Source organism: Aedes albopictus, chromosome 3, assembly GCF_035046485.1.
Source record: "Aedes albopictus strain Foshan chromosome 3, AalbF5, whole genome shotgun sequence".
Classification (NCBI taxonomy): domain Eukaryota; kingdom Metazoa; phylum Arthropoda; class Insecta; order Diptera; family Culicidae; genus Aedes; species Aedes albopictus.
This window is the reverse complement of record NC_085138.1, coordinates 374,455,322-374,481,919: the sequence shown is the minus strand read 5'-3', so window position 1 is coordinate 374,481,919 and position 26,598 is coordinate 374,455,322. Positions and strand designations below refer to the sequence as shown.

Here is a 26,598-nt window from a genome sequence, read left to right as displayed (position 1 = left end):
CATAGACTAATTTCAAGACCTCGATGTACCAAAGAAAACCATTAAATTTTCTGTGTCCAGTCCGGTACCCAATAAATATTCATTACCGTGTAATTTTTCCGTGTAAATTGCCTTTTGTGTGAATTATATTTAGCGTGTTACACCGATCTGACAGCTCTGACAGTAAGGTACTAAACATAAATTACGTAAAGTGGGTACCGAGGATTGCTCACAATCTGCGAACTTGACTGCGGAAAAAATCGCGACCATGACACCGCTGGTAACACTCAAACTCGAAAGAGCAGCATCTGATGAAAAAAAGGAAACATTTGTATAAAGAAACTAACAGTTTGGCTACCAAACAACTCTGCAATAGTTCACGGTTGGAAACTGCAAACTCAAAAGAACAGCCTATTTTTAAAAGAAGGCAAATATTGGAAGAAGTGTAGTTTGATAACCAGCACAATCGTTTGCCACCAGTTTACAATCGTGCTTGAGGCCAACCAACTTTTAAAAGAAGGGAAAATGTCAGTTTCAAATACTTGTAGATTTAAAGCCATAGCTATACGTTCAAAAGAGCAGCTAGTTTAAAATATTGAAAATTTGTCTTTACTTGTCTTCTTAATTTCATTGCGTTTGCTGCTTTCGTTTTCACGAACCTTACTTTTGCATGAAGCACAATATACGGAAACCTAAGGGAAACGGAACCTATCTTAAACAATGTGCTCCCATTGTCATGCTATCTACAACGAAGTAAATAAGAGCTATTTGATTTGTGTTTTATTTTTATATTTTTTTTACTCGTTACAAAAAGAAAACGGAAAAAATCGATACCTAAATCGTCTGTTTAAGAATAGAATTAACATAGGAACATAGGATGGAGAAGAGTATTCATACCTACACTAGTTACTGATTACTCTTTTCTAACTTATAACCACCTTTCTTCTTCTTTCTTCTTCTTTTTATGGCTCTACGTCCCCACTGGGACTTGGCCTGCCTCGCTTCTACTTAGTGTTCTTTGAGCACTTCCACAGTTATTAATTGAAGGGCTTTCTTTGCCTGCCATTGCATGAATTTGTATATTGTGAGGCAAGTACAATGATACACTATGCCCAGGGAGTCGAGAAAATTTCCCCGACCGGAACGGGAATCGAACCCGCCGTCTCCGGATTGGTGATCCATAGCCTTAACCACTAGGCTAACTGGAGACCTCTTCAACCACCTTTATCAACTTCTAATCGGTCACCACTTTTTTGGTGATCTCCTGAACGATTTGGGGTAATGGCCCTTTCGGGGTAGTGGCTTTCGGGGTGATGGCTTTCGGGGAAATGGCTTTCGGGGTAATGACCCATTCGGGGTAATGGCTTCCGGGGTAGTGGCCTATTCGGGGTAATGGCATTCGGGGTAGTGGCGTTCGGGGTAATGGCGTTCGGGGTAATGGGGTGGAGCCGTTAATACAGCTGCTTACTACCGTGCCTGGGAAGCTCAGAGTTCATCCTTCCCAGCAGCCTTGTTGTTCTTTAGTCCTCTAATGGTTATCTTGATCTCGGCTAGCGTTGCACAGTGGGAAAAATGGACCCGCAACTTTTGAAAGCCGCTGGTTTGGAAAAGCATCAAATACCTATTTCTATGTAAAAAATGACAAGGAATCGAATAGTGGTGGTCTCGTTTTGTGCAGACCACGGGAGAGGTCCCATTTCGCCCCATTTTGCCCTTTTTTGCACTATTTTAATGCAAAACATAACAAAGTAGCAAAGATAAACCTCTGCCGCCGACATATAACCCGGGAAAACGTTAAATACTATAGTAGAGGTTGATCTCAATTGAAATGGAACATTTCCGTGCTGATCAGATCACTATAACGCCCCATTTTGCCCCACACTACTTATTAATTATGAAAAAACTAGTCCATGGATAAGATTTTCAAGCAGTTTTCGATGTTTCCATTTAAGTCATAGCAATCATGATGCAAATATTCTCAAACAACTGGATAGAGTTGATTTCCACCATGACAGAGCACGAGTTGTGGCTTACTTTGACCCAATTCTCCCTTATTTTCATGTTTCGGTGCTAAATTTTACCAAAAAGCATATGAAGATCTCCGCTAACGATCTGTATCTATAAAAAAGTTCAATATTTCAGCGAAGATGATCCACAATGAGGGTGGAACATTTTCATGTTGCCCATATCACTTTAATGTCCCATTTTGCCCCATATTCCTTCAAATCTATGAAAATAAGTTTTTTTAAGTTCTCATGATGTATTCGAAGCTTCCATGCAAATCATAGCAATCATGATGCAAATACTCTTTAAAAAACTAGATAGAGTTGTTTTTCACCATGGAAGAGCACGAGATGTGACCTATTTTGCCCCAATTCACTCTAATTTTGATGTTTCGGTGCCAAATATGTTCAGAAAGCATATGAAGATCTCCGCTGATGATCTACATCCATGAAAAACGTTCAATATTTTAGCAAAGATTATCCACCACGAGGGTGGAGCATTTTCAAGTTGCCCATATCACGATAATGTTCCTTTTTGCCCCATATTCCTTCAAAACTATGAAAAATTAGTTTTTTCATATATGTATTTTCGAGCTGTTTTCGAAGCGCAGTAGGCGTAGCCGCGTGCAGACGTGTTTTGTTTTGCTCGTCGCGTTTCTTTCGCTTTCGTCATTTTTATGTGATTCTGCTGACGGTTTGGCCGGTGCTACGCCATCCGGATAGCTTCCGCGTGTGAAAGAGTGCTTGTTCTGTGAGAATTTCAATAGTGGATTTATTGATTTCGAAAAGAATCATCATTTCCAAATGACTCGTGCGATAGCGGGGGGTTTCAAAGATTGTGTGTGTTTGAATATCGCTGCTAAAGTAGTTCGGGTTCGGAAACGGTGCTGAAATTTATTTCGAGAGAGTAGGAATGTGCCGTCTATTTCGCGTTTCACGTAGAACGGTCAATGGCGCTACGCCTTCCAGTAGTTTTTCATTGTAAAGTCCCTATGACTACAGTTTTGTTCCGTGTTTTTTTTTACGTATGTGGCTATTAAACTACCGCCATGCCATCAGTGATTCGCGAGGGATTAGAGAATTATCCCGTGTGGCTCAACATTCATAATTCCGTAGGAGCTAAAGTGACGTGTGTTCAAATGATGACTGACTGCAAGCGCAACGGTGACGAGACGAAGAGGAAGCCTGACTGCACAATGAAGACGTTGCCTTGGTGATGGCAGCGCCACCTTGGATTGGATGGATTCCGGTGAGAATGTTCCGATTACTTTTACTACAACAAAATGAACTAAATACGCACCAGTTTCAAAGATTCTCTTTGAATCAGGAAGTGTGTTTGCATTATCATTATCCAAATGATAACGGTAATGTACACATGCGGGGCTTATTGTAAGTGAAAGTGACTTCTGAATGGACGTGTCTCTTCAGCCATTCTGAAATGGGTCTCTGAATCTGCAATAGAGCTAGCTATCACCTTCTAACTCCCGGACTAAAGCTTTTTGCAAAAGCATCAAAATGATATTGCAGAAAACTTTCTTCCATAATACCACTGCCGGACAGTGGGGGTTAGTTGGATCACACACACACACACACACACACAAAGATAATTTGATATGAGGGAGGAACATTACCGTCAGACATGTCCAAACACTGCACTGCACGAGGAGTCGATGCTCAAACACACCACCGTGGGTGCCAAGCCACCACCTAGCTCTTCGTGTTTCAGAACGAACACGCACCGTGTCTGGCTCAACACCGGTGTCTGTGGCGGTGCTCAGGCACTGGGCACGGTGTTTGACGCTTCGGGTAACACGGAGCCCGAGTGTTTCCGATTATACAAAACACTCGTGCGAGCTCAAGCGCTCAGTGCCGTTCGTTCTCCAGCACCAGTTGTAAATGCTGTTGGTCGATGACGAGAGTGAAGTACTTGGCGGCTCCTTTTGTGTCTTTCTCGTCCCTTCTGACTCAGTAGCTCTGTACAGCCAAGCTACCACGCACTGTGGCCGAGCTTACTGCTTTGGTGTTTCATACAATCGGAAACACTCGGCCTCCGTGCCCAACCAAAACTGAAACACGGAGCCTAAACTGAGGCTCGAGTTATAACACCGACACGAGTGTTTCGCCAGTCGCACTGCGTGTTCATCAGTACACGGAACCAGAAATCAACCCAAATATAGGTTATTTTCACTCATATCGGCTCTTCCGTGCGAGAACCCAAATTTGGCTACACCGCGTTAAAGCTCTGAGTGGGTAGTTTCCTTTTGATCCCGGCAGAAAATTGCAACCCATCGCAAAGTTCTTTCTACCCATCGTTGACTTTCGAAAGTACCCTAGTGGGTTGAAATAAACCCACTTTTGGGTAAACGGCAAAAACCCAAATTTGGCTTCTCGCACGGACATTATCGGCTAGGTAGCTGCTTCTCGCTTTGTTTTTGACAACATTGCGAAGGGAAGAGCGAGGAAACAACCCACTGCTGGGTAAAAAGTTCAAGCGGTTTACTTATTTTTGCGTTCTTTTAACGTATTTTTTAGGTAGTCTGTTTTTTCCGTGTAGAAGCTGAACGAAGGTGGTGATATGAACACACACGGTGGTGTGTTTACGGGCAAACACGCCACCGCACCGGTGCGGCACGGTTTGGTGTTTTGCCCATGTCTGATTACCGTTCATCATCTACCTGAGGGAAAAGGAAGGAAATAAGGATAAGGACAGGTAGGGAAATATGAAAAGTACCCTGGAAGAGGATACTAACGCATAAGCGTACCACAATGGGTTCAAACAGCGCGCTGAAAAGGACACTGTAATAACGCATAAAGCGAAAGAGAGCCTATAGCTCTTTACCACAGCGAAAACAGCTTGTAAACCTATCAAAACTATTTTTTTTATTTTTAGGGAATATGGGGTAAAATGGGACATTATTGTGCTATGGGCAACATGAAAATGTTCCATATTCGTTGCGGATAATCTTTGCTAGAATAATGATGGATGTAGATCATCAACGGAGACCTTCATATGCTTTCTGGTCAAATTTGGCAACGAAACATAAAAATTAGAATGAATTGGGGCAAAATAGGTCACATCCCTCGCTCATCCATGGTAAGAATAAACTCTATCTAGTTTTATTTAAGAGTATTTGCATCATAATTGCATGTTATTGCATGAAAACTTCGAAAACAGCTTGAAAATATATGAAAAAACTAATTTTTCATAGTTTTGAAGGAATATGGGGCAAAATGGAACATTATCGTGAAATGGGCAATTTGAAAATGCTCCACCCTCGTGGTGGATAATCTTTGCTAAAATATTGAACGTTTTTCATGGATGTAGATCATCAGCGGTGATCTTCATATGCTTTCTGGACATATTTGGCACCGAAACATCAAAATTAGAGTGAATTGGGGCAAAATAGGTCACATCTCGTGCTAGTTTTTTTTCATAATTAATAAGTAGTGTGGGGCAAAATGGGGCGTTATAGTGATCTGATCAGCACGGAAATGTTCCACTTCAATTGAGAACAACCTCTACTATAGTATTTAACGTTTTCCCGGGTTATATGTCGGCGGCAGAGGTTTATCTTTGCTTTGTTATGTTTTGCATTAAAATAGTGCAAAAAAGGGCAAAATGGGGCGACCATTCGATTCCTTGTCATTTTTTACATAGAAATAGGTATTTGATGCTTTTCCAAACCAGCGGCTTCTAAAAGTTGCGATTTTGGGTCCATTTTTTCCCACTGTGGCGTTGGAGCTTCCACAGCCGGCCCGCCGTCGCCGATTTGAATTCTGTCTGTCGCTCCTCCATACCCACCGCTCAACAATACCTCGAAGTGCTCTCTCCTCCTGGAAGCCACCATTGTTTTATCTGTCAGCAAGTATCCATCACGGTTGTTGTTACACATGACGGCAGAAGGCGCTATTTTTTTTCCTCACGCTCTTGACGGTTTCGTAAAACCTCCGCATATCGCTCTGTTTTGTACTCTCTTGTGCCCGAGCAGTCACATTTTCCTTATGCTTTCTTTTCCTTTTGCGGTGGATTCGTTTTTCGGCTACTCTTGCTTCTATGCAGCACTCTCTGCTTTGCCGGATTGCCGACACCAGCATTCGGCTTCTGGCCACATTTTTCTCGTCCATTACTAGATCGTCTTTGAATAGTGCCTATCACCTCCCGCGCTGTCGTACCCATCGTTCCGTGGATAGACTCCCACAGAGTGTTGAGATTACCGCTCTCGTCGATTTCACTTATCGGCCCGTCCAGCTTCCGGTGGTAGTCAGCTACCGTATCGTCTGCTGAAAACCGCTGGAATCCTGCAGTATAGTATTCTAACAGGGATTGCTCCAGACGTTCCTTCAGGGATCTCTCCAGTAGTTCCAAGAGGATTCAGAGATACACCCAGGTGTTTAATCAGGGATTTCCTCAGAAGCTCCCGCAACTATTCCAACACGAGTTTTCCTATAGAAGCTCTTTCAGAGATGCTTTCAGAAGGTATGAAGGTGACCTGAGAACATTCTCGAAGAAATCTCGCAGAAATATCTTTTGAAAATCCGAGGAGATCTTCGCAAGACATTCTGGTAGAAGCCTCTAGAATCTAGATGAGCTAGCAGCCTAGGGAACACGGGGAGAAATCCCAGGTAAAGCTTTTGACAACACCCGGGGGAAAACCCGGGAACAATTCTAATAAGTGTTCTTATAAAAATACTTAGCAGAATAACGAGAGGAACTACGGCAGAAATTTTGAAAAAAAAAATCCCAGTAGAAATCCGAAACAAGGTCCGGGAGAGTTCTAAGCTGGAATTCCTTTCCTGCCAAGATCATTATGATGAATAAGAAGAACGCTCAGACCAGGAGTGGGGGGGGTCAGCGGAAGGGAATATTCATCAAATGTTGCATCGATCGCGATCGGCAGTCGGTGGTGATCGGTCGGGTTGATTTGACGACGACGACGACTGACTCTGCAAGCCCCGCGGTCGGTGGTGACTGTATCATTCACCACCGACAACAAACAACTCAAATATGACACATTTCCCGCATTATAGTTGTTATGGTTGTGTTTAGTAGACGGGTAGGTATGTAGTGGCTATTCCCAGAGGAAAGGTAACTAACAACGCTTCACACCGACCGCACGAAAATGAAAACGAAGAACAACAACAACCACAGGGAGGAGTGGGAGAAGTCGTTGTCGAAGAAGTCGAGTCAAGTCCAAGGTCAAGCGAGTTGCTGTCTCATTCGCGCTCTCTTGATCGCTGGATCCCTCGATGACAGGTGTTGTGTGTGTGTGGTTGGTGATCGAGAGGCTCTGATTGAGTATGTCGTGTATTATTCATATTTACTAGAGAACAGAGAAGTGGCTCATACGACCTGCCCGAGCCCGGGTGGTGATTTAGTTACGAATATGAACAATAACAATAACCTGAGCCTAGCGAAAGGGAATCGTGACTTGGGCTTGACAAGTGCCGATCGGAGAAGGTTGATATAGTGATGCGTAATTTGGAGGATTTTTTTTTCCAGCGTTTGCACTAATGACGAATGATTTATCTTATGTTTAATGCGTTGTTAATACTGCATTGAACAAAGGACCTCCCAGTCTATCGTCACTCCGCTTTTCGTTGAACAAGAAAGCGTGCCTGCAAGAAGTTGGGTTGTCGTGAAACATACTTCATCGATAGGTCCACTTGGGTCTCCAGTTGGTCCTAGTGGTTGTTTTGCTTTTCATTTTTACCTTTCAGTCACGGTCGCCATATAAAGCCATTCCGTCAACTTAAAAATCCCTGAAGCTATCTACTTTCTTCGCTCCACGTTTGTTGGCTAGTTGACCCAGTTTTATTACACTCATTAGCCCTTCATAAGTGAATCAGTTTAGGTGATAAGGTTAGTCTCAGTTTTATTTCATCCACGTATCCATATATCCTTCAATATAAATCTATCTTTATGACAATTAAAATCTGATTGTTTTTTTTTAATTTGCTTTAGTAATTTTCCGCAAATGTATTGTTTCTTTCTGAATTTCTTTTAAAATTTCCTCGACAATTCTTTTGGATACCCTTCGGTCAATTGTTAGTGAACCTATTCAAAAAACCCTTTGGCAATTTATTGGAGTAAATAAAAAGAAAATCGGGTTAAGTACGGTTCCTTTGAATTCCACTAAGAATTTGCATCCTTTGACAGATACGTATTTCGACCTCAACTGTAAGGTCGTCTTCAGTGTCTTGTACTTGACTCGACACTGAGTCAAGTACAAGACACTGAAGACGACCTTACAGTTGAGGTCGAAATACGTATCTGTCAAAGGATGCAAATTCTTAGTGGAATTCAAAGGAACCGTACTTAACCCGATTTTCTTTTTATTTACAGATATTCCCCTAACAAGCCCAGGTTAATCATCATCAATTTATTGGAGTGTTTTTCGAAAATTTATTTGAAAATTTCTTCGGCAAATCATTTGGCAATACCTTTGGAACTTTCTTAGGCAATCCTTCTGAAAACTCTGTTGGTCATTACTTTGGAACAATTTCGAAAGTTCCTTCGAGGATTGATTCGGCAATAACTTTGCAGATTTCATCGCCAATTCTTCAAATTTCTTTGCCAGTTTCTTCGCAAATAATAGTGGGTATTCTACAAGCAATTTATTCAGAAAGATTATTCAGAAATTCTTTTGGCAATTTATTTCGAAAAGATTTCTTCGGAAATTCCTTGGAAATTAGGTCGAAACCTCCTCCACAAAACTCATCTGGTAATTCCTTTGGACAATCCTTCAGGAACTTTTTTTCTTTGCAAACTACTTCGGCAAATCGTTTTGGAAATCGATTTGAGAAATTCCTTTGAGAATGCATTTTTCAATTTTTGAATCTTATGTCTCGCCCCTAGCTTATAACACATACTTCGGTTAATTTATTTTCACCGTGTATGTCAGGTAGGAACATTTTTGAAACCCCAGTACGAAAATTTCAAACTAGAACTATTTACCATTTCACTAATTTCGAATTTCAGAATCCTGGAAAATAATAGAATCAACTACTTCGATCATTTGTCTTGCCATTATTAATACTTGTAGTACAGCGGAAAAGTATTACAAGCATTGAAGCGGTCAGACCTACCCTGCAGCGATATAAAAAGTAGCTGTGGAATCCAATTTCAAACTTGGTTCTAAATTTAAGTCTTTGAACGGCGACATCTTGTGCCAACCTTTCCTTTTTCCATATCATAATATAGGAAAATCGGTGGGAGTGACGTTGCTAAGAAGATTATGGTCACTGCTTGATCCTCAGCTTCCAGGGATGGATCACAGGGGTATTTACCCCATGTGTTCTGGCCTTTAGGAGAAACATCAAGGAATCCCATTCCAATTTTGTATACACATTTTAGAGGCACACAGCTGACGAACGAAACCTCGAACCAAGCTGGTCAGCAGGGTTGAATATATCTTCCAATAATTGTTTCAATCTATACATTTTTTCATTGTCACGGTCGCCATATGAAACCATTACGACGATTAAAAATTCCCCAATGCTCCCTATATACTTCCTTTGCTCCACGTTCTGGGTGGCTGGGCTAGATTTGTTACACTCAATACGTCTTCAAAGCAAGCGAACCAGTTTAGGTGTTCAAGTTGTACCACAGTAATTGTAGCCAGGATATATCCTTCAATATAAATTCAAATTTTTGAAAATGAGAATCTTATTTTTTTCACTTAGAATTCAATCATGATTGTGAATTACTTCACAGAGAGCGATAAATCGAAAATATGCTTGTTGATCGGTGGTTTAATGTACGTTTTTTATTTGATAATACCTTTGGGAATTTAATGGAAAAATCTTTCGGAAATTTAATTGGATTTTTTTTCGGAAATTCCAATGACAACTTTTTGGTCATTACTTTGGAACAGTTTCGGCAGTTCCTTGTAGATTGATTCGATAATTGCTTTGCAAATTTCTTCAAATTTCATTAGTAGGTTTTACGCCAACTATTTTGGAAATTTTTAAGAAACGTTTTTTTTTTTGAGAAATTATTTAGCAATTCTTTTGAAAATTGCTTTTGATTTTTTTTTCGGAAACTCATCCACAAAATCCATCTGGGAGTGCCTTCGGAAATTTTGTAAGAAACTTTTTTCTTTGTAAACTACATTGGCTAATCTTTTGGAAATTGATTTGGGAAATTTCTGGGAACTGATCCATTGGAAATTTCATCGGCAATTCGTATAGGAATTCCTTAGGCAATTCCTTTTAAGTAGAACTTTGCAGTAACTGTTTTTTTATCTGATAAGCCAATTCCTTTTATTTTTTTTTGGTAATTTTTTTCATAATACATTTCCAAGTTCTTTAAGCAATTTTCAAAAAACATTGACTAAGAAATTTCCAAAGGAATTGACCAAACTTTTAGTCAGGGCGGGTTTTATCCCGCCGCAGCTGTTAGGAAATGTTTTCGGTTGTGCCACAGAGCGTTGCATGCTAGTCTGTTGTCTAGTGTCGTGCTTACTACAAAGAGCGAATAGCTCTCGATTAATGCTTTTAAATCGTTAAGGCAATTTCCAGATAAGTTGCAAAAGGAATCTCCAAAAATGTTGCCTAACAAATATAAAAATAGATTGCTGCAGAAATTTTCATGGGAATTTAAAAATAAATTTTGTATACAAAAACCTCGAAGAAACCGCCGCAAAAAATTCTGAAGGAATACCCAAAAACTTGCAGAGCGAAATCTAAAAAAAAATCCGAGAGTATATTTAATGAACTTTTCTGATAAATTGAAGAAGGAATTCCAAAAAAAGCAGAATGAATTCTCAAAGGCATTTTCAAAAGAATTTCCAAACGAATTTGCGAATGAATTTCCAAAGTAAATGACCAAAAAAATTGCATTACTAATGCTTTTCCGAAGAATTTCTCAAAGATTAAAATCCAAATGAATCTCAGAAGGAATTGAAAAAGGAACTGTCGAAATAGTTATCAAACTTTTTTCTAAATTGATTTACTGCTCAGTCCCGAGAAAATCAAAACAAACGGTTTTTTATTGCTCGACGTTTCGGCCTTGTGTGTTATGCATTTTTCAAGGGTAAAACTGTCTGTCGAAATTCACGTCTCGATTTATTTTCGAAGTAAAGCCCAATGGGTTTACTGAACGATTTAAAATAAAAAGTTGGCGAAGATTCACATAGCAAAATTCTAAAAGAACTTCATAAGAAATTGATGTTCGAATTTCCAAAGGCATTTCTAAAGAAATTGACCAAAGGAGTCTCCAAAATGTGGAACGAATTCTAAAAGGAAAAGAAATTCAGACAATCTAATCAGTTGAAAACGAAGTTTTGCAAACATCCTATTGTTCTGTGAATATAACTTTGGAAATTGCATCGGAAATTTCTCAGGCAATCTTTCCGAAAACTTTTTTAGTAATTATTTACTTTGGAAACAGCTTCGACAATTTATTTAGAAAATGCATCGGCAGTTCTTTTGGGAATCGACTGGGCAATCACTTTGGAAATTAGTTTATCGGCTATTCTTGAAATTTCTTTGGAAGTTTCTTCTGCAACTATTTTGAAAAATTTTCAAGCAATATTTAATGAAAATCATCCAGTAATTGATTCGGAAATTTCTTTCAAAATTCCTTCGGAAATTCTTTACATCATCGTCGGGAATTCCTCCTCAAAATTCATATGGTAGTTCCGTTCCTTCGGATTTTTTTTTCAGAAACTGGTTTCTTTGTAAATGATTGTATTTTGGGAACTGATTTGATTTGATTTTTTCGAGAATTCCTCACAAAATTCTATTGGCAATTCTTATAGGAGTTCCTTTGGAAGTTCCGTACAGGACTTTTCATTTTTTTTTTTTCACAATTCCGTATTAAAATTCATACGGCAATTCTTTTGTAAATTCATTCTGTACATCCTTAGCAAACTCCTCTAGCAGTTTTTTTAATGAGGGTTTCATGAGTTTAAAAAAACCTTAGAAATTTCCAATGGAACTTCAAAGGATTATCCATAGAAATTGTTGCAGTATTTCCGAGGGATTCACAATGCAATTTCCTAAAAAATCCCAAAATTTCGGAAGGAATAGTCAAAGAAATTTAAAATTTAAAAGGAGTCTTCAAGTTGCCTAGCAGAAGAAATGGTCCTTTTTGGAACTTCTGTGTGTTCTGAAGTTCCGATCGCTTATGCTTCTCAGAATGTTTTAGCCGGAGATTACTCACGAGGATATTGTAACCTCTGAGGTAACCAGGAAGTTTCGCCCGGAACTTTAGCTGAGCTTCGTGGAATTTGAAAGCAGTCTTCCTTTTTCCTCCATCTAACACTGAAGCGAGCCACCTCAATCCAATGTTGCTAACGAACACATTCGCGACGAACAAATTGATACAATGGGAACTCCCACCACGCTTATACTTTGCAATACTCAATAGCAGTCCATCGCACGGTACACGTCGCTCAAACGCAGAAATTGCAACACTCACTGCTGAATGATCGTCATCAAGTTTGGCCCCAATGAGGGTCAATTGGTTTAGTGTTGTTTAGTGCACGGCACTACAAACACTAATACAGCACGCTCTATGAGTATGAATGCTAGGCGTGGAACAATAAAATATGCAGTCAGAGCTTCGTGCTACATCGTGTGTTTCAAAAAGAAGAGAGATTTTTGGTTAATTTCAACTATAATAAAGAATAGAGATAATACAGCCTGGAACGAGGATAAGTTTGAATTACTTTGACGTGGTTCGTTTACGTTTCAATGGTCACCGTTTGTCATTGGAAGTGAGGGTCACAGTAAGTTTCGTTAGATATTGATCATATGCTGATATTTTGCAGCACTGTACGATAGTATATTTTGTCATGAGAAGCGGATTTTTTCGTTACATTACTGGTGTATATCTCTTCTCGATAATTCTAGTTCTGCCCTTCCGGACTTGCTCTATTATGGATCTATCGTTTCTCTCTGCCAAAAATGCCGATGGCAACGATTGACATTGCGCACAATACCTGTATGAAGGTCACTTATTCATCTAATTTCCCATCAGCTGCAAGAGAAAATTATGCAAATATCCCCTTCCAGCGCAAATTGCCCGTATGACAAACGATCTCACGTCACTCTTCTCGTAAACTTTCAAGAAAGTCCAGCCTTGGCGGCGCAACTTGTCATCCAGCCGCTCTCTTGTACATAGATAGGTATGACTAACGATCGCGCGTAAGATCACAGCCGCGCCGCATGCCACATGTCTACTCGATGTCAAGTAATTAGAACTGTTTTGTGTCATTACTCGAGCAACGCAAAGCAACGGGTCGTCAATGGTTAAAAAATGCTACATTATGCACATGTATTATTCGCCATCAGGGAAAGCCCGGTAGCGCGCGGCTGATGCAAGTAATATGTGTCACGAGTGTCTTTCTCCTCGTGCTGGGCTGGAATGCGGTGTCATTCTAGTTCTAAGATCTCAGTGTTAGGTAGAGGTTCTTACTAGCAGAACGATCGTTCGTCCAATTTTAACCTAAGTTCTTAAGGATATTGAAGGGACTACTCCGGAGATTCAAATCACAACACCATGTAAACCGTCCCCGTAATCAAGTACAAACTATAAATCTAATATCTATCCTCTCCTTCTCTCTTACAGTTAGGATGCTGATGCTGCAATATAGCAAACACGGCGAATGCATACTCCAGGAAATCGGTGCAGCATTCCGGGGCGAGCATGCAACAGACCTCCTGCTCATCTGCGATGGCAAGGAGACGGTCCGGGCGCACAAGTTGGTCCTGGCCGCGGCCAGCCCCCTCATCAGGTTCGTTCACCCCTCAGATGTTCCCGGAATCAAGACCTTAATTTTTGATCTCTTCCCCTCAGAATGATCCTGGAAGACACGCCCATCCTTGATGGCATCACCACGGTGTACTTCCCGGACGTCAAAGTGTGCTACTTCCGGCTGCTGCTGGACTTCCTGTACTCCGGCCAGGTGTACGTGCGATCCGTCGAAGAGTACCACCACCTGCAGGACCTGCTAGCGCTGCTACAGATCAAGGCCAGCATATGGAAGAACGGCGAGGACTCGAACGACACAGGTAAGATCGATGTCCAAGGCGGGATCAACGTCCCAGAAGACTAACGTGATCATCTCCACCCCACTTTTCAGAATCCCACAAATCGGAACCGCACGTAGACATCAACCGGAACGAGGGTATCGCATCGAGTCACCCGCGGCGGAGATCCAAAAGCCAGGAATCGTTCGGTGGTGCCGATCGGACAAGCCAGAAGATCAGCGTCAAAAGTGAGCGGAATTCCGGCAGCAGTGAGGACGGCGATCGCGAAGATGGCGAATACATGGAAGAGGTAGACGACGCGATCATCAAGAGTAACAACAACCTGCAGCCGCACCATCACCACCACCATCATCACCATCACCAGATCACACGGCACGATGGCGATGACGACGCCGGAGGTGGGAGCGGGAACGACGGCAGCGAAGGCAGTGGTGCTGATCGAGGGCGATCCGGATCGGTAGCCGGCGAGAGTGCAGATCGGCCAACGCCGACGAACCTGAGTGGAAGCATAGGTGGCGGGCGACGAAGTGGGAGCGGCGAACGGGATCCGGAAGAGGATGAGGATTATGAGCTGGATGTGGAGGATCGCGAGGACGAGGAAGCGGTCAGTGCGGAAGCACGGGAAGCCAGGCGAGCAGAGTCCATTGGGAACCGGAGGCGAAGCTCGTCGGATCCGGTGAATCTGTCGATCGTGAAAACTCAGGACGTCGACTCGGACGATGCGAACATCGACGTGGAAACGATAGGCAATGCTCCCACCAAGGTGAGTTGCAGGGGATTTGGGGATGAGTGAAGAATTAGCGATCTTGCAAGAAGCATAGCGGACTTGCAAGAAAACCAACGGAATAATATCGGCGGTATTACAGAAACGCTTCTTGCAAGAACGATCTTGCAAGAACATCCTCGGTCTTGTAGGTAGACCTTCAATCTTGTAAAAAGGCCATAAGTCTTGCAGAAAGACCCTCGGTCTTGCAGGAAGACCCGTGATCTTCCAAGAAGACCCGTGATCTTGCCGGAAGTCCCTCGGTCTTGTAGGAAAACCCTCGGTCTTGCAGGAAGACCCGTGGTCTTGCAGGAAGACCCGTGGTCTTGCAGGAAGACCCGTGGTCTTGCAGGAAGACCCGTGGTCTTGCAGGAAGACCCGTGGTCTTGCAGGAAGACCCGTGGTCTTGCAGGAAGACCCGTGGTCTTGCTGGAAGACCCGTGGTCTTGCAGGAAGACCCGTGGTCTTGCAGGAAGACCCGTGGTCTTGCAGGAAGACCCGTGGTCTTGCAGGAAGACCCGTGGTCTTGCAGGAAGACCCGTGGTCTTGCAGGAAGACCCGTGGTCTTGCAGGAAGACCCGTGGTCTTGCTGGAAGACCCACGGTCTTGTAGGAGACCCGCGGTCTCGCAGGAAGACCCGTGGTCTTGCAGGAAGACCCTTGGTCTTGCAGGAAGACCCGTGGTCTTGCAGGAAGACCTGCGGGCTTGCAGGAAGACCCTCGGTCTTGCAGGAAGATCCGTGGTCTTGCAGGAAGACCCGTGGTCTTGCAGGAAGACCCGTGGTCTTGCAGGAAGACCCGTGGTCTTGCAGGAAGACCCGTGGTCTTGCAGGAAGACCCGTGGTCTTGCAGGAAGACCCGTGGTCTTGCAGGAAGACCCGTGATCTTGCAGGAAGACCCGTGATCTTGCAGGAAGACCCATGGTCTTGCAGGAAGACCCGTGGTCTTGCAGGAAGACCCGTGGTCTTGCAGGAAGACCCGTGGTCTTGCAGGAAGACCCGTGGTCTTGCAGGAAGACCCGTGGTCTTGCAGGAAGACCCGTGGTCTTGCAGGAAGACCCGTGGTCTTGCAGGAAGACCCGTGGTCTTGCAGGAAGACCCGTGGTCTTGCAGGAAGACCCGTGGTCTTGCAGGAAGACCCGTGGTCTTGCAGGAAGACCCGTGGTCTTGCAGGAAGACCCGTGGTCTTGCAGGAAGACCCGTGGTCTTGCAGGAAGACCCGTGGTCTTGCAGGAAGACCCGTGGTCTTGCAGGAAGACCCGTGGTCTTGCAGGAAGACCCGTGGTCTTGCAGGAAGACCCGTGGTCTTGCAGGAAGACCCGTGGTCTTGCAGGAAGACCCGTGGTCTTGCAGGAAGACCCGTGGTCTTGCAGGAAGACCCGTGGTCTTGCAGGAAGACCCGTGGTCTTGCAGGAAGACCCGTGGTCTTGCAGGAAGACCCGTGGTCTTGCAGGAAGACCCGTGGTCTTGCAGGAAGACCCGTGGTCTTGCAGGAAGACCCGTGGTCTTGCAGGAAGACCCGTGGTCTTGCAGGAAGACCCGTGGTCTTGCAGGAAGACCCGTGGTCTTGCAGGAAGACCCGTGGTCTTGCAGGAAGACCCGTGGTCTTGCAGGAAGACCCGTGGTCTTGCAGGAAGACCCGTGGTCTTGCAGGAAGACCCGTGGTCTTGCAGGAAGACCCGTGGTCTTGCAGGAAGACCCGTGGTCTTGCAGGAAGACCCGTGGTCTTGCAGGAAGACCCGTGGTCTTGCAGGAAGACCCGTGGTCTTGCAGGAAGACCCGTGGTCTTGCAGGAAGACCCGTGGTCTTGCAGGAAGACCCGTGGTCTTGCAGGAAGACCCGTGGTCTTGCAGGAAGACCCGTGGTCTTGCAGGAAGACCCGTGGTCTTGCAGGAAGACCCGTGGTCTTGCAGGAAGACCCGTGGTCTTGCAGGAAGACCCGTGGTCTTGCAAGAAGACCCGTGGTCGTGCAGGAAGACCCGTGGTCTTGCAGGAAGACCCGTGGTCTTGCAGGAAGACCCGTGGTCTTGTAAGAAGACCCGTGGTTTTGCAAGAAGACCCGTGGTCTTGCAAGAAGACCCGTGGTTTTGCAAGAAGACCCGTGGTCTTGCAAGAAGACCTGTGGTCTTGCAGGAAGACCCTCGGTCTTGCAGGACGACTTGCGGTCTTGCAGACCCATGGTCTTGCGATTTTTTAGGAAGACCCGTGATCTTGCAGGAAGACCCGCGATCTTGCAGGAAGACACTTGGTTCTGCAGGGAGACCTTCGATCTTGCAGGAAGATCCTCAATCTTACAGATTCTCAACTTTCTCCCTCCTTTTCAGAATCTACTACCCCGCTACCTGGACCCGTTCCGCAGCAAACGGAAAGCATACTTCATCCATTCGGACGCCGAGCAGTTGAAACCGCTGGAGCACGAGCTACTTCACAACTCCCCGGATAACCTGATGGTGACGCCCCATCGGAAGCGTCGACCCGGGTTCCACAACTCTCCTGCCCAGAATCCGCCCTTCGTGCCGAGCTACCTTAGCCCGGACGACCTGCGGACGCGGAAATGCTTCCTATCCGCTCCAACGTACCTGCCAGGTAAGTACAATCTACGGGGATGATCGAGTGGAATTTCGGTATTAATGCTAGCCTATTTCGCACAGATGTCCGACCGGGTTCTCCGAACTCTGCACGAGCCGCCGAACTTGCTCTAGCGAACAACCACGCGGTCAACAACAATAACAATAACAACAACAACCGGATACGACCGCCCAGTGCGGACAACAAGCTGGCCGTCGCTCCGTTTGTGTATCCCTGGCCAACGGCTGCCCTGGCTGGACTTCCAGGCGGTCCCGGCGACCTGCTCGGCATTCCGTACGTCCACGGCGGTCCCAACGCGGAGACCAGCCCTGCGGAGCTCATCCAGCAAATGAAGAACTTCGAGAGTAGTCAAGCCGAGCTGAACGCCCGATCCGGAAGCAGTGGCAACAATGGAGGCAACGGTCCCGGAACCGGAGGTGCTGGAGGCGGCGGAGGTGGCAGCATGGGAGGCAGCACGGCCGTCCGGGAGTACCGCTGCGAGTACTGTGGCAAGACCTTCGGCATGAGTTGGAACCTGAAGACGCATCTGCGAGTGCATACCGGCGAGAAGCCGTTCGCCTGCCGGTTATGCGTGGCCATGTTCAAACAGAAGGCCCATCTGCTGAAGCATCTCTGTTCGGTGCATCGGAACATCATCAACGCGCCGGAAGCGGGCGGGAGGTATACCTGCTGCTTCTGTACGCTGTACTTCGAGACGCTACAGGAGCTGGTGCGGCATCTGTCCGGGCATCACAACAACCTGCTGCTGAGCAAGAACCTTCACGAATGATACCAGCTGCTGGACCTGGACCGATACTTCTACTACTACTGCTGCTACCGGCTGGAGATGCACACCACCCGTTTGTAAGATAGACGTTTTAGATGTTTATAACAATATTTGAATCGACCATGTGATAGAAACGCATAACCTTAAAGATATAAGTTTTGCAATTGTTGAACAAAGGCAAAATATGCTACGCACACACACATACATAAACACATACACTTACAGTCACGCAGAGACGCCGAACGTTAAAAAGGAACGCTATTCGTGTTGTTTGATCGAGATGTTGCTAAATGCATCTCGTAAGACCCGTTTAAACCTAACTGTGTGGCTCGATGTCGACAACAGTTCAAGTAACGTTCGTAACGCTTCACACTTGTGTTCACTAGACTCGCTACAGGTGATCATTCTGATTCACTAACTAATGATTCTTTAAAGTTATCCCGACCCATTGTCAAATAATTTCATGACGGTCATCCCGATGTACTTCTAAACAGTATTGCGATCATCGCGATCTGTTTCGGCAATTTCAGAAAAGTGATCCCTCTTCGGTCCATGATGGTCATCCCGATGCGTTCAAGCATTGAATGATGGTCATCCCGATGCACTTCTAAGTAAATCCATCGTGGTCATCTCCATAGAGTTCTAAGTAATACGATTACGGTTGATCTAATCTATTGCGACTATCTTGTTCCTTCATAATCATCCTGAGGAGCATCTAAACAACCATATTGCGGTCATCTGGATCCGTTTCACCCGTTTCAACAGAGTTATCACGCTTTACTTACAAAGTAATCTATGATGGTCATCCCGATGCGCTTCTGAACAATTCCATCGTGGTCATCCCGATACGTCTCAACAATTCGGTTGCAGTTGACTTGATCCATTGCTACTGTTCTGTTCCATCCTGGTCATCCCGATGCACATTCAATCAATTCTACTGTGGCCATCTCGATTCAGTTTCAGCAGTCATTCTTTTTATGGTCATCCAGATGTTCTTCTAAGCATTCCAACGAGGTCATCCCGGCACGCTTCCGAACAATTCAATTGTTGATGTTCCAAACAATTTGATGGTTAAAATAGTCTGTGGATTCTTATCCACTTTCAAACAACTGTCACAAGCCAAACAAAAAATCACAGGGTTGAACAAAAAGGTAAGGAGTTACGTACGTTACCGACAGAGTTGCCGATAATTTCGAACCGTACAAAACTGTAAAAAAGACGCCAACGTTGTTCGTTTTTTGGATACTCGAGTATACGCCCTACCAATACAAGTACATACTGCTACTACAACTAATACTACTACTACAACGTTAAATAGTACCGTTTTATAAACAGTCAGACACTACCACACCAACACAATCAAATGAGACCCAACCCCCAAACCGGATCGGTTCGTGTGATGTTCGCGCGAGTAGCGTTCTTTTGTTTGTTATTGTTTTGTTCATTGTCTCGTTTTTAACAATACGTCAAACGTCAAACGTGTTTGACTCTAAATTTTCCGGATTAGTTTTTTTCCTTGTTTACACGAAGCAATATTTACCTTCTAAGTATTTTTCGTTAATCTTAAGCCAACAACAGACGCAATCAAAATTGTTCGGTAGGTTATTTTTAAAACAGTTAATACACAGACAGCCACACACAAACACAAACAAGCAAGCAACAATAGTCAGAAAAAAAAACGCGATTACCAATACCAAGTACACACAAGTAAGTGAGATCAGACATTAGAGTGAAGCGAGTGCTAAGCCAGAAACCATCCATCCAAAACCGCAGAGTGAGAGCGAAACACAGCTAGAAACACAATCGACAGAAGTTACTTAAGCCGAACGTACAGTATGTTAGTTTTTTGTTTTGTCTATATTGTTTAGAGTATTTTTCCTTAATTTATTGCTATTTAACATCCGAAACCACCACCACCACCGAATGATAACACACACATATACAGACACTCAAACGATATGAAGCGAAAACGATTTGAATTAATGTGACAGAGACATAACCCATATTCTGTGAACGTATCTTGAACATAACCTCCAAATTATGATGATTGGAAACTGTTTCAGGAACTGTTGGATTATAAATGCAATCGATGGGATCGATAAAAAATCTTATCGATCAACTGTCAAACGTGTTAAGCATGAACTTAAATTTTCGAATTATCCTAACCCGAATTGGTTTCTTCGATACAGCTCTTTCAAAGTTTATTTTTTTTTTAGTTTAAACGATGACTCTCCCGTTGTTAACACTAAAGGCAATAGTTCCAGGTGTATTTATTTCCAACAGATTTGCAAGCAGTTTCCATACATTCCCAAATACAACAAATATGCCAAAAAATATACTTCGAAAACACGAATGAACTCACCAATTCTCACGATCCAATTAATCAAAATACACTATTCTAGTACGTCAAAACTGACAAAATTAATACACGTTTATTCCCTCTTGAAAGCCGACAAAACGACTAATCCTCATTACTTATAGTTGAGCGCAAAAAAAAAGACAACGCGCAGAGCAGAACCGTACAAATTCTGCTCCCCTCGAAAAAGAAAGCGTGTGTGGTTTGATACTAATTAAAATATATAGTGAACCAATGGTACAAATTACATTTGTAGTGAAGCACAAATATTAGACAAAATATTGAAAAAAAAACGCAAACCAACCAACGTTAAATACGAAGCGAGGAAACCTTCCTCCCTCTCCCCATATCTACTTAATGATGGTATTCAAAAAGCCGAAAGCTAAACAAAACCGATAAAATCTCACAATCATTCCGTTCGCAAGTTAGGATATTATAATCTTTATAAACTCTATAATCGATACAATAGGTATAGTGTGTAGGTGTCAGTGCACGGTGGTCTCGCCTCCGTGTACAAAGCGAGATCTTCTCTAACTCTGAATAGAAGACACAAAAAGATAACCACAAACGACAATAGAGGACACTCAGCAGCATTGCTGCAACACTCACACAATGAAACAAATGAAAGCCAAAAAGTTACACTCACACACATACCTGTCAGTCAGTCAGTCACCGTGTCACCGTGAACACATAACCCCATCAAACCCGTTCATCATCGATCGTCGATCATAGCAGGCGCCCAAGATGGCGTTCTATCGTAGTTGATAAGCCAAAACAGCGATCGCAATGCAACCGACGCGACGGCGGCGGTTGCTTGGATCGATTTCGACGAAAGAAAAAGACAAAACACCCGGTCATTGTTGTTTCGTTTTCGTTTTTTTTAGAACGTGAATGTGCGAGTGAAGCCGGATGCGGCTTCACCGCCGCTTCCCAGAACCAGTAGAAAATATTATGCTTTTCTCTCTCTGTCTCGTACCGAAAGCAGAAGCACTGGATGTGAAAAAGTTATACATAAATGTTAGATATATGCACAATGCGCGCAACTGTACAGCTATTTGCTCCGTCATCATCTTCTTCTTCTCTGTAGAAAGTAGATTGTAAATTTTTGACATTAAGATTACTAGTGTTAATTCTTTACCATTTGTTCATAGTTTAATTTTTTGTTCATATCTATATAAAATTATATATTTTTCTTGTGTACATATAGTGATCTAATATTTAATAAATTAAAAAGAAACGTTTAGAATGCAAGTTGTTCTCAAAGGCGTTTGTAGAGAACGGTTCTTAGTCCGACAAGGACAACAGACAGAAACAAAAAACCTTGTAAACATCTTCCACTTCTAATCTAAGTAAATCAAGACATATACTTAACTAGGTACGCAAATCCCCAAGATGGAGGCGGAAACGCCGAGCTAGTGTATTATAAACTGAATGTATTATGAATGCAGCTACTTAAAAGTAACAAAAACCCTCTAGTAGTGTAATTTTACCTTTATACTCGAAAGTAGAGTAGTTGACAAGCCCCCCATTTGAATGGAAGAAAGAAAAGACAACTTTACCACCAAAAAAATGAAACATTCGTTACTATATAACTTTTAGATAAAAATGAAACACAAGTAGGAACAAGTAGGAAAAAAAACAAAAAAAAATGGCGAAGAAGAAGATCCATCCGATCCACTTAAGAATTTGTTCTAGTTTAATATACCTTTTACCTTCCCTGTACACGCCCACACATACACACACAAACACGCATTGATAAGAGTACATATGTAGATTAAAAACAAAAGATGAGGAATAAAAAGAAACACCGTTCAGTGTGTTTAAGATTGTTGTAAATAGTGTGCTTAAATTCATGTCAAGACCGAGAAAAGACAAACGTCCCGAATGCACTACGTCGTTGTCCCTGTCCCCTTCGTCTTGCTCCATGTACGCCGTCACTGCTGTTTATTCTAGTTATTTTGTGATCACACCATTGTCGTAACCGTATAACTTGCGCTGCTCTACGCCTGCCTCGATTAGCATCCACTAGAATGGTGATTCCACCGAAGCTATTGTTCTTCTTTCTCAGCAGATTGCAATCCAATGCGTACATGATCATTTGTACACATGTTACACATAGGTTTCAAAGCAAAGCAAATCATCATGTTACAGATTATTTCAGAAAATATTCCATGTATTCATCCATAAGTGTCACCAACACTTCTTTTACGAAATCTGGCATGGATTGCTTCACCAATGCTTCCATGATTTTGTCACAAATCAATTCAGAGAATGTTTGAGTATTTCGCTCAGGGATTAATTCAGAAATTCCTCTGGATATTTATTCAGAAATGTCTCTAGTAGTTCGTTTCAGTAAAATCAACCTAAAATATGTTCAGATATTCTTCAAAAAAAATTTTCGGATGTTTGTCCGAATATTCGGCCCTCACGGATTCTATCGAAAACATTTAAATGGATTCATTCGGAATTTTTCTTCAGAAATACCTTTAGACATTTATTCAGATATTTCCTTCAATTAAAGATTCCCTTAATAAAACTTTCAGCGATGTCATCAGAAACTATTACAGAGTTATTAAAAAAATGCTTCAAAAATTCCTTGAAAAAATTGTACTACGGTTACTTTGGAAATTCTTTCAAGGATTTCACAAGAAATTCCCACATAAACTTCCACTAGGAATTCCTCCAGAAGGATTGTAAAATAATTGTATGAGAGTTTCGGCAGAAATTCCTCCAGGGATTTTTTTTTAGAAAATCCTTTAGAGATTTACCGTCTTATTTCGGGACTTTACTCGATTTTTTTTTTCTGAAAAATCCTTCGGAATGTTTTTTACGCATTCTCTCAAACGATCTATCAAGGATTTATATCAAAACTTTCTCCGGAGTTTGCTTTAGAAATGGCTCCACAGATTGTTTTGAAAATCTGTCAGAAAATCTTCCTGGGACTTCTTGAGAAATTCCTCCAGGGACTCTTGAAAAAACTGTATTTATTTTTTATTTTATTTTATTTGTAAGATCCATTTATAAATTTTCTGCATGGATTCCTATAGAAACTCCCCTAGGAGTTGTTTCACAAATTTTTGAAGGTATTGTTTCATAAAATCTCTCATGACTTCCATTATAAATTCGAATTTCTTCATAAATATCTCCAGATTTTCCTCCAGACGTTTCTTTACAAATTTCTGCAAGGATTACTTCGAAAACATTTCCATGGATTTTTCGATAATTCTTTCATGGACCCTTTCTGAAATTCATCCTAGGATTCATTTCAAAACAAAGTTCTGAAAAAATCTTTCAGGGAATTCTATGGCAACTCATCGTTGATTTACTTTATAAAATCATCCAGGAAATCCAAAAGAAATCCAATCAGAAATTACTTCACAAAATCTTCTAGGAATTCCTTTAAACTTTAGAATGTCTTCCAGAAATTTCTACAGGACCTTCTTAAGAAAATCATGATTCACGGATACATGCGGAATCAAAAATTTAGAATTCCTTCAAAATTTTCTAAGAAGTTTTCCAAAGAATTTTCTTTAAGGATTGCTTTGCACCAAGGATTTCTTAAGAAAGTCTTAGAAAATCCTTCAAGGATTCCTTCAGAAATGTTTCTACAGATTCTTTCAGAGATTCTTAAAAGGATTCTTACGGAAAAGCTGGAAGACATTCTTGTAGAGAGTTCTGCAGATTATTTTCTCAGAAATTCTTAAAGGATGTCTTCTAAGCGTAGCTCTAGGAATTTCAGGACCTGCAGTTGTTTTACATCATCCAGTATTTGTATCCACTTCTGCCAACGTGTTTGAAGAACTGCACCAACTCGTTGATCCCATTGGATATTGCTGCGCCAGATGGCCTGAAGGATAATTTTTCCCTGCACCGTAAATAGGGCTAACAACCCCAAAGGATCGTAAAAGCTGATAAGACATTTGGTGGGAGCAATCCCCGTAGATATAACTCTTTGTATATCAACCGGCATCATTGTTGAAAACCCAAGAAAATCCTCGCGTGGAGTCCACAACAGCCCTAGGACCCGTTCAGACTTTTCGGTTTGCTGCAAGGCCAGACTGCAAACGTTCGATGCATTCTCTTCACCCACACTGTCCAACACCACAGAGCTGTTCGACCGAAAGTTCCGGATATGGAACCCGCCATGGGAATGAATCTCCACAACTTCCTGCATGACCTTCGCTGCCTCGTCCTCGTTTTCGAAACTCTCCAACAGATCATCGACGTAGTGGTTCTTCACAATACTCACAACTGCCCGTGGATATTGCTGACTGAATTCTAGTGCGTTTTTGTTTTTCACAAATTGGACCGACGCTGGTGAACACGTCGAACCAAATGTCGCTACGTCCATAAGGAAAACTTCTGGAGCCGCGGACGGATCTTCTCTCCACAAAAATCGACGATCATTTGTAGAGATTTGTATTTGGTGGAACATTTCGGCTATATCCGCTGAAACGACCCCCGCAAATTGCCGAAAACGAAATAGTACCGCTGGTAATGACGTCAATTGATCAGGACCTTTTAGGAGCATATCGTTGAGGGATGCTCCATGTGATTTAGCAGCCGCATCCCAAATCAACCGGACTTTGTTTGGCTTTTTTGGGTTGAACACTACTCCCAGCGGAAGATACCATAAACGTTCCGAGTTCGCCAGTCTCAGTTCCTCTTCCGTAGCACGGTGAACGTATCCTTTCGCTACATATTCATTGATTTGCTTCGTTATGTTCACTCTCAATTCCGGTTGTCGTTGCATGTGGCGTTCCAGGAATTCCAGTCGTTTCACTGCCATTCCATAACTGTCAGGTAGTTTGAAATGGTCAAATCTCCACAACAATCCGGTTTCAAATCGGGTTCCAACTCGTTTCGTAGTTGTTTCCAACAGGTTCCCAGCTCTTTTATCATCTTCCGATGTTATTGGCACTAAACCCTGTGTTCCAGCATGCTCGGCAGTGAAATACTCTTTAACTAGGTCGTGCAAAGGTTGGTTTGACAAACACTCGCAGGAATGGTAGTAGAAGGACGCTGTAGTTGATTGTGCCTGCGCACCGTAGATGCACCAGCCTAAACGGGTTTTCACTGCAACGGGTTCGTTTATTCTGCCTTCCCTAGTTTTCAACGGAACTGTCAAACGTAGATTGTCGACTCCCAACAGGAGCCGTGGCACGGCTGCGGTATAGCTCTTCATTGGGATCCCTCGTAGATGTGAGTACAGGTCTGCTAACCAGTCACTGTCTACAGTATGGCTAGGAAGCGTTAGTGACTTTACAGTACGTACGTCCTTGAGCTCGAAGAGGCGCTCGTCGTCCGTTGTAATCGACAAACTTACTGCTTGGGATCCATATTCAGTTCGTGTCATGTTTCCTGTCCACTTTAAACAAAGCGGAAGTTCCAAACCTTCTACACCCAGTTGTCGCACGAGCCCTTCCTCAATCAACGTTAGTTGCGACCCGTCATCTGAAGGCCTCAACGCTTCTTTCTCCTCCACAGATTGTTACTTGAATAAGTAGAGTGTTGGTTGGACTGCACGGTGTACATAATTCTCCGCTGCTGGCATGTTCGAGCGAAGGAAATGCAAAAGTTGGTGATGACGGTACGTGCATCCATTTGCTCCGCATACTCCAGCGTTTCGACAAGCACGTCTGCCGTGAGAATTAAGACAAATACGGCAGATCCCATGCTGCTGCACAAAACGATTCCTGCCTGAATACGCCGCAATCCTTCAAACGATGACTCCTCTGACGGCATGCTGGACACGCCTTATCACTTCCCTCCAAGCTGCCCTGCTGCGCTGATTTCAGTTGGTGTGAATGTACTGCACGCTTCTGCTTCCACTTGTCGTCGACTTCAGTCTTCCTTGCTTTACTCATTCCCGTATACAGAGTCACTTGACATGCCGATTTCACTATTCCACTCATAAATTCACCAAACATTTTCAAGTTCACTTCTCCTTTATTCTCTAGAAACTTCACCCACTCCATCTTCACGTGTACCGGCAATTTGTCGACCAACTCGATTAACAGCGACGGATTTGACAGATGAGCTTGTTGATTTGCGGCTTCAAGGTGGTCACTTAAACTTTGAACTGCCATCCCGAAGTCGATGAGAGATTCTAATTTCTCTGCTTTCGGCGTGGGGACGGAGTGGACC

At 43.0% G+C, this 26,598-nt stretch overlaps 1 protein-coding gene across 4 annotated transcripts in view; it reads left to right on the top strand.

Annotated features, from left to right (window-relative positions):
- LOC109409855 (transcription factor Ken 2) overlaps positions 1–22,287 on the top strand; it is a 184,427-nt gene extending 162,140 nt beyond the window's left edge. For all 4 annotated transcript variants that reach the window (XM_029875059.2, XM_062855667.1, XM_062855666.1 and 1 more), the window contains 5 exons: positions 13,558–13,723; positions 13,786–14,000; positions 14,072–14,742; positions 17,065–17,326; positions 17,392–22,287. In XM_029875059.2, the coding sequence (XP_029730919.2) occupies positions 13,558–13,723; positions 13,786–14,000; positions 14,072–14,742; positions 17,065–17,326; positions 17,392–18,098 (2,021 nt within the window). In that variant the 3' untranslated portion in view covers positions 18,099–22,287. The remainder of the gene's footprint in view (positions 1–13,557; positions 13,724–13,785; positions 14,001–14,071; positions 14,743–17,064; positions 17,327–17,391) is intronic.
- The last annotated feature ends 4,311 nt before the right edge of the window (positions 22,288–26,598 follow it).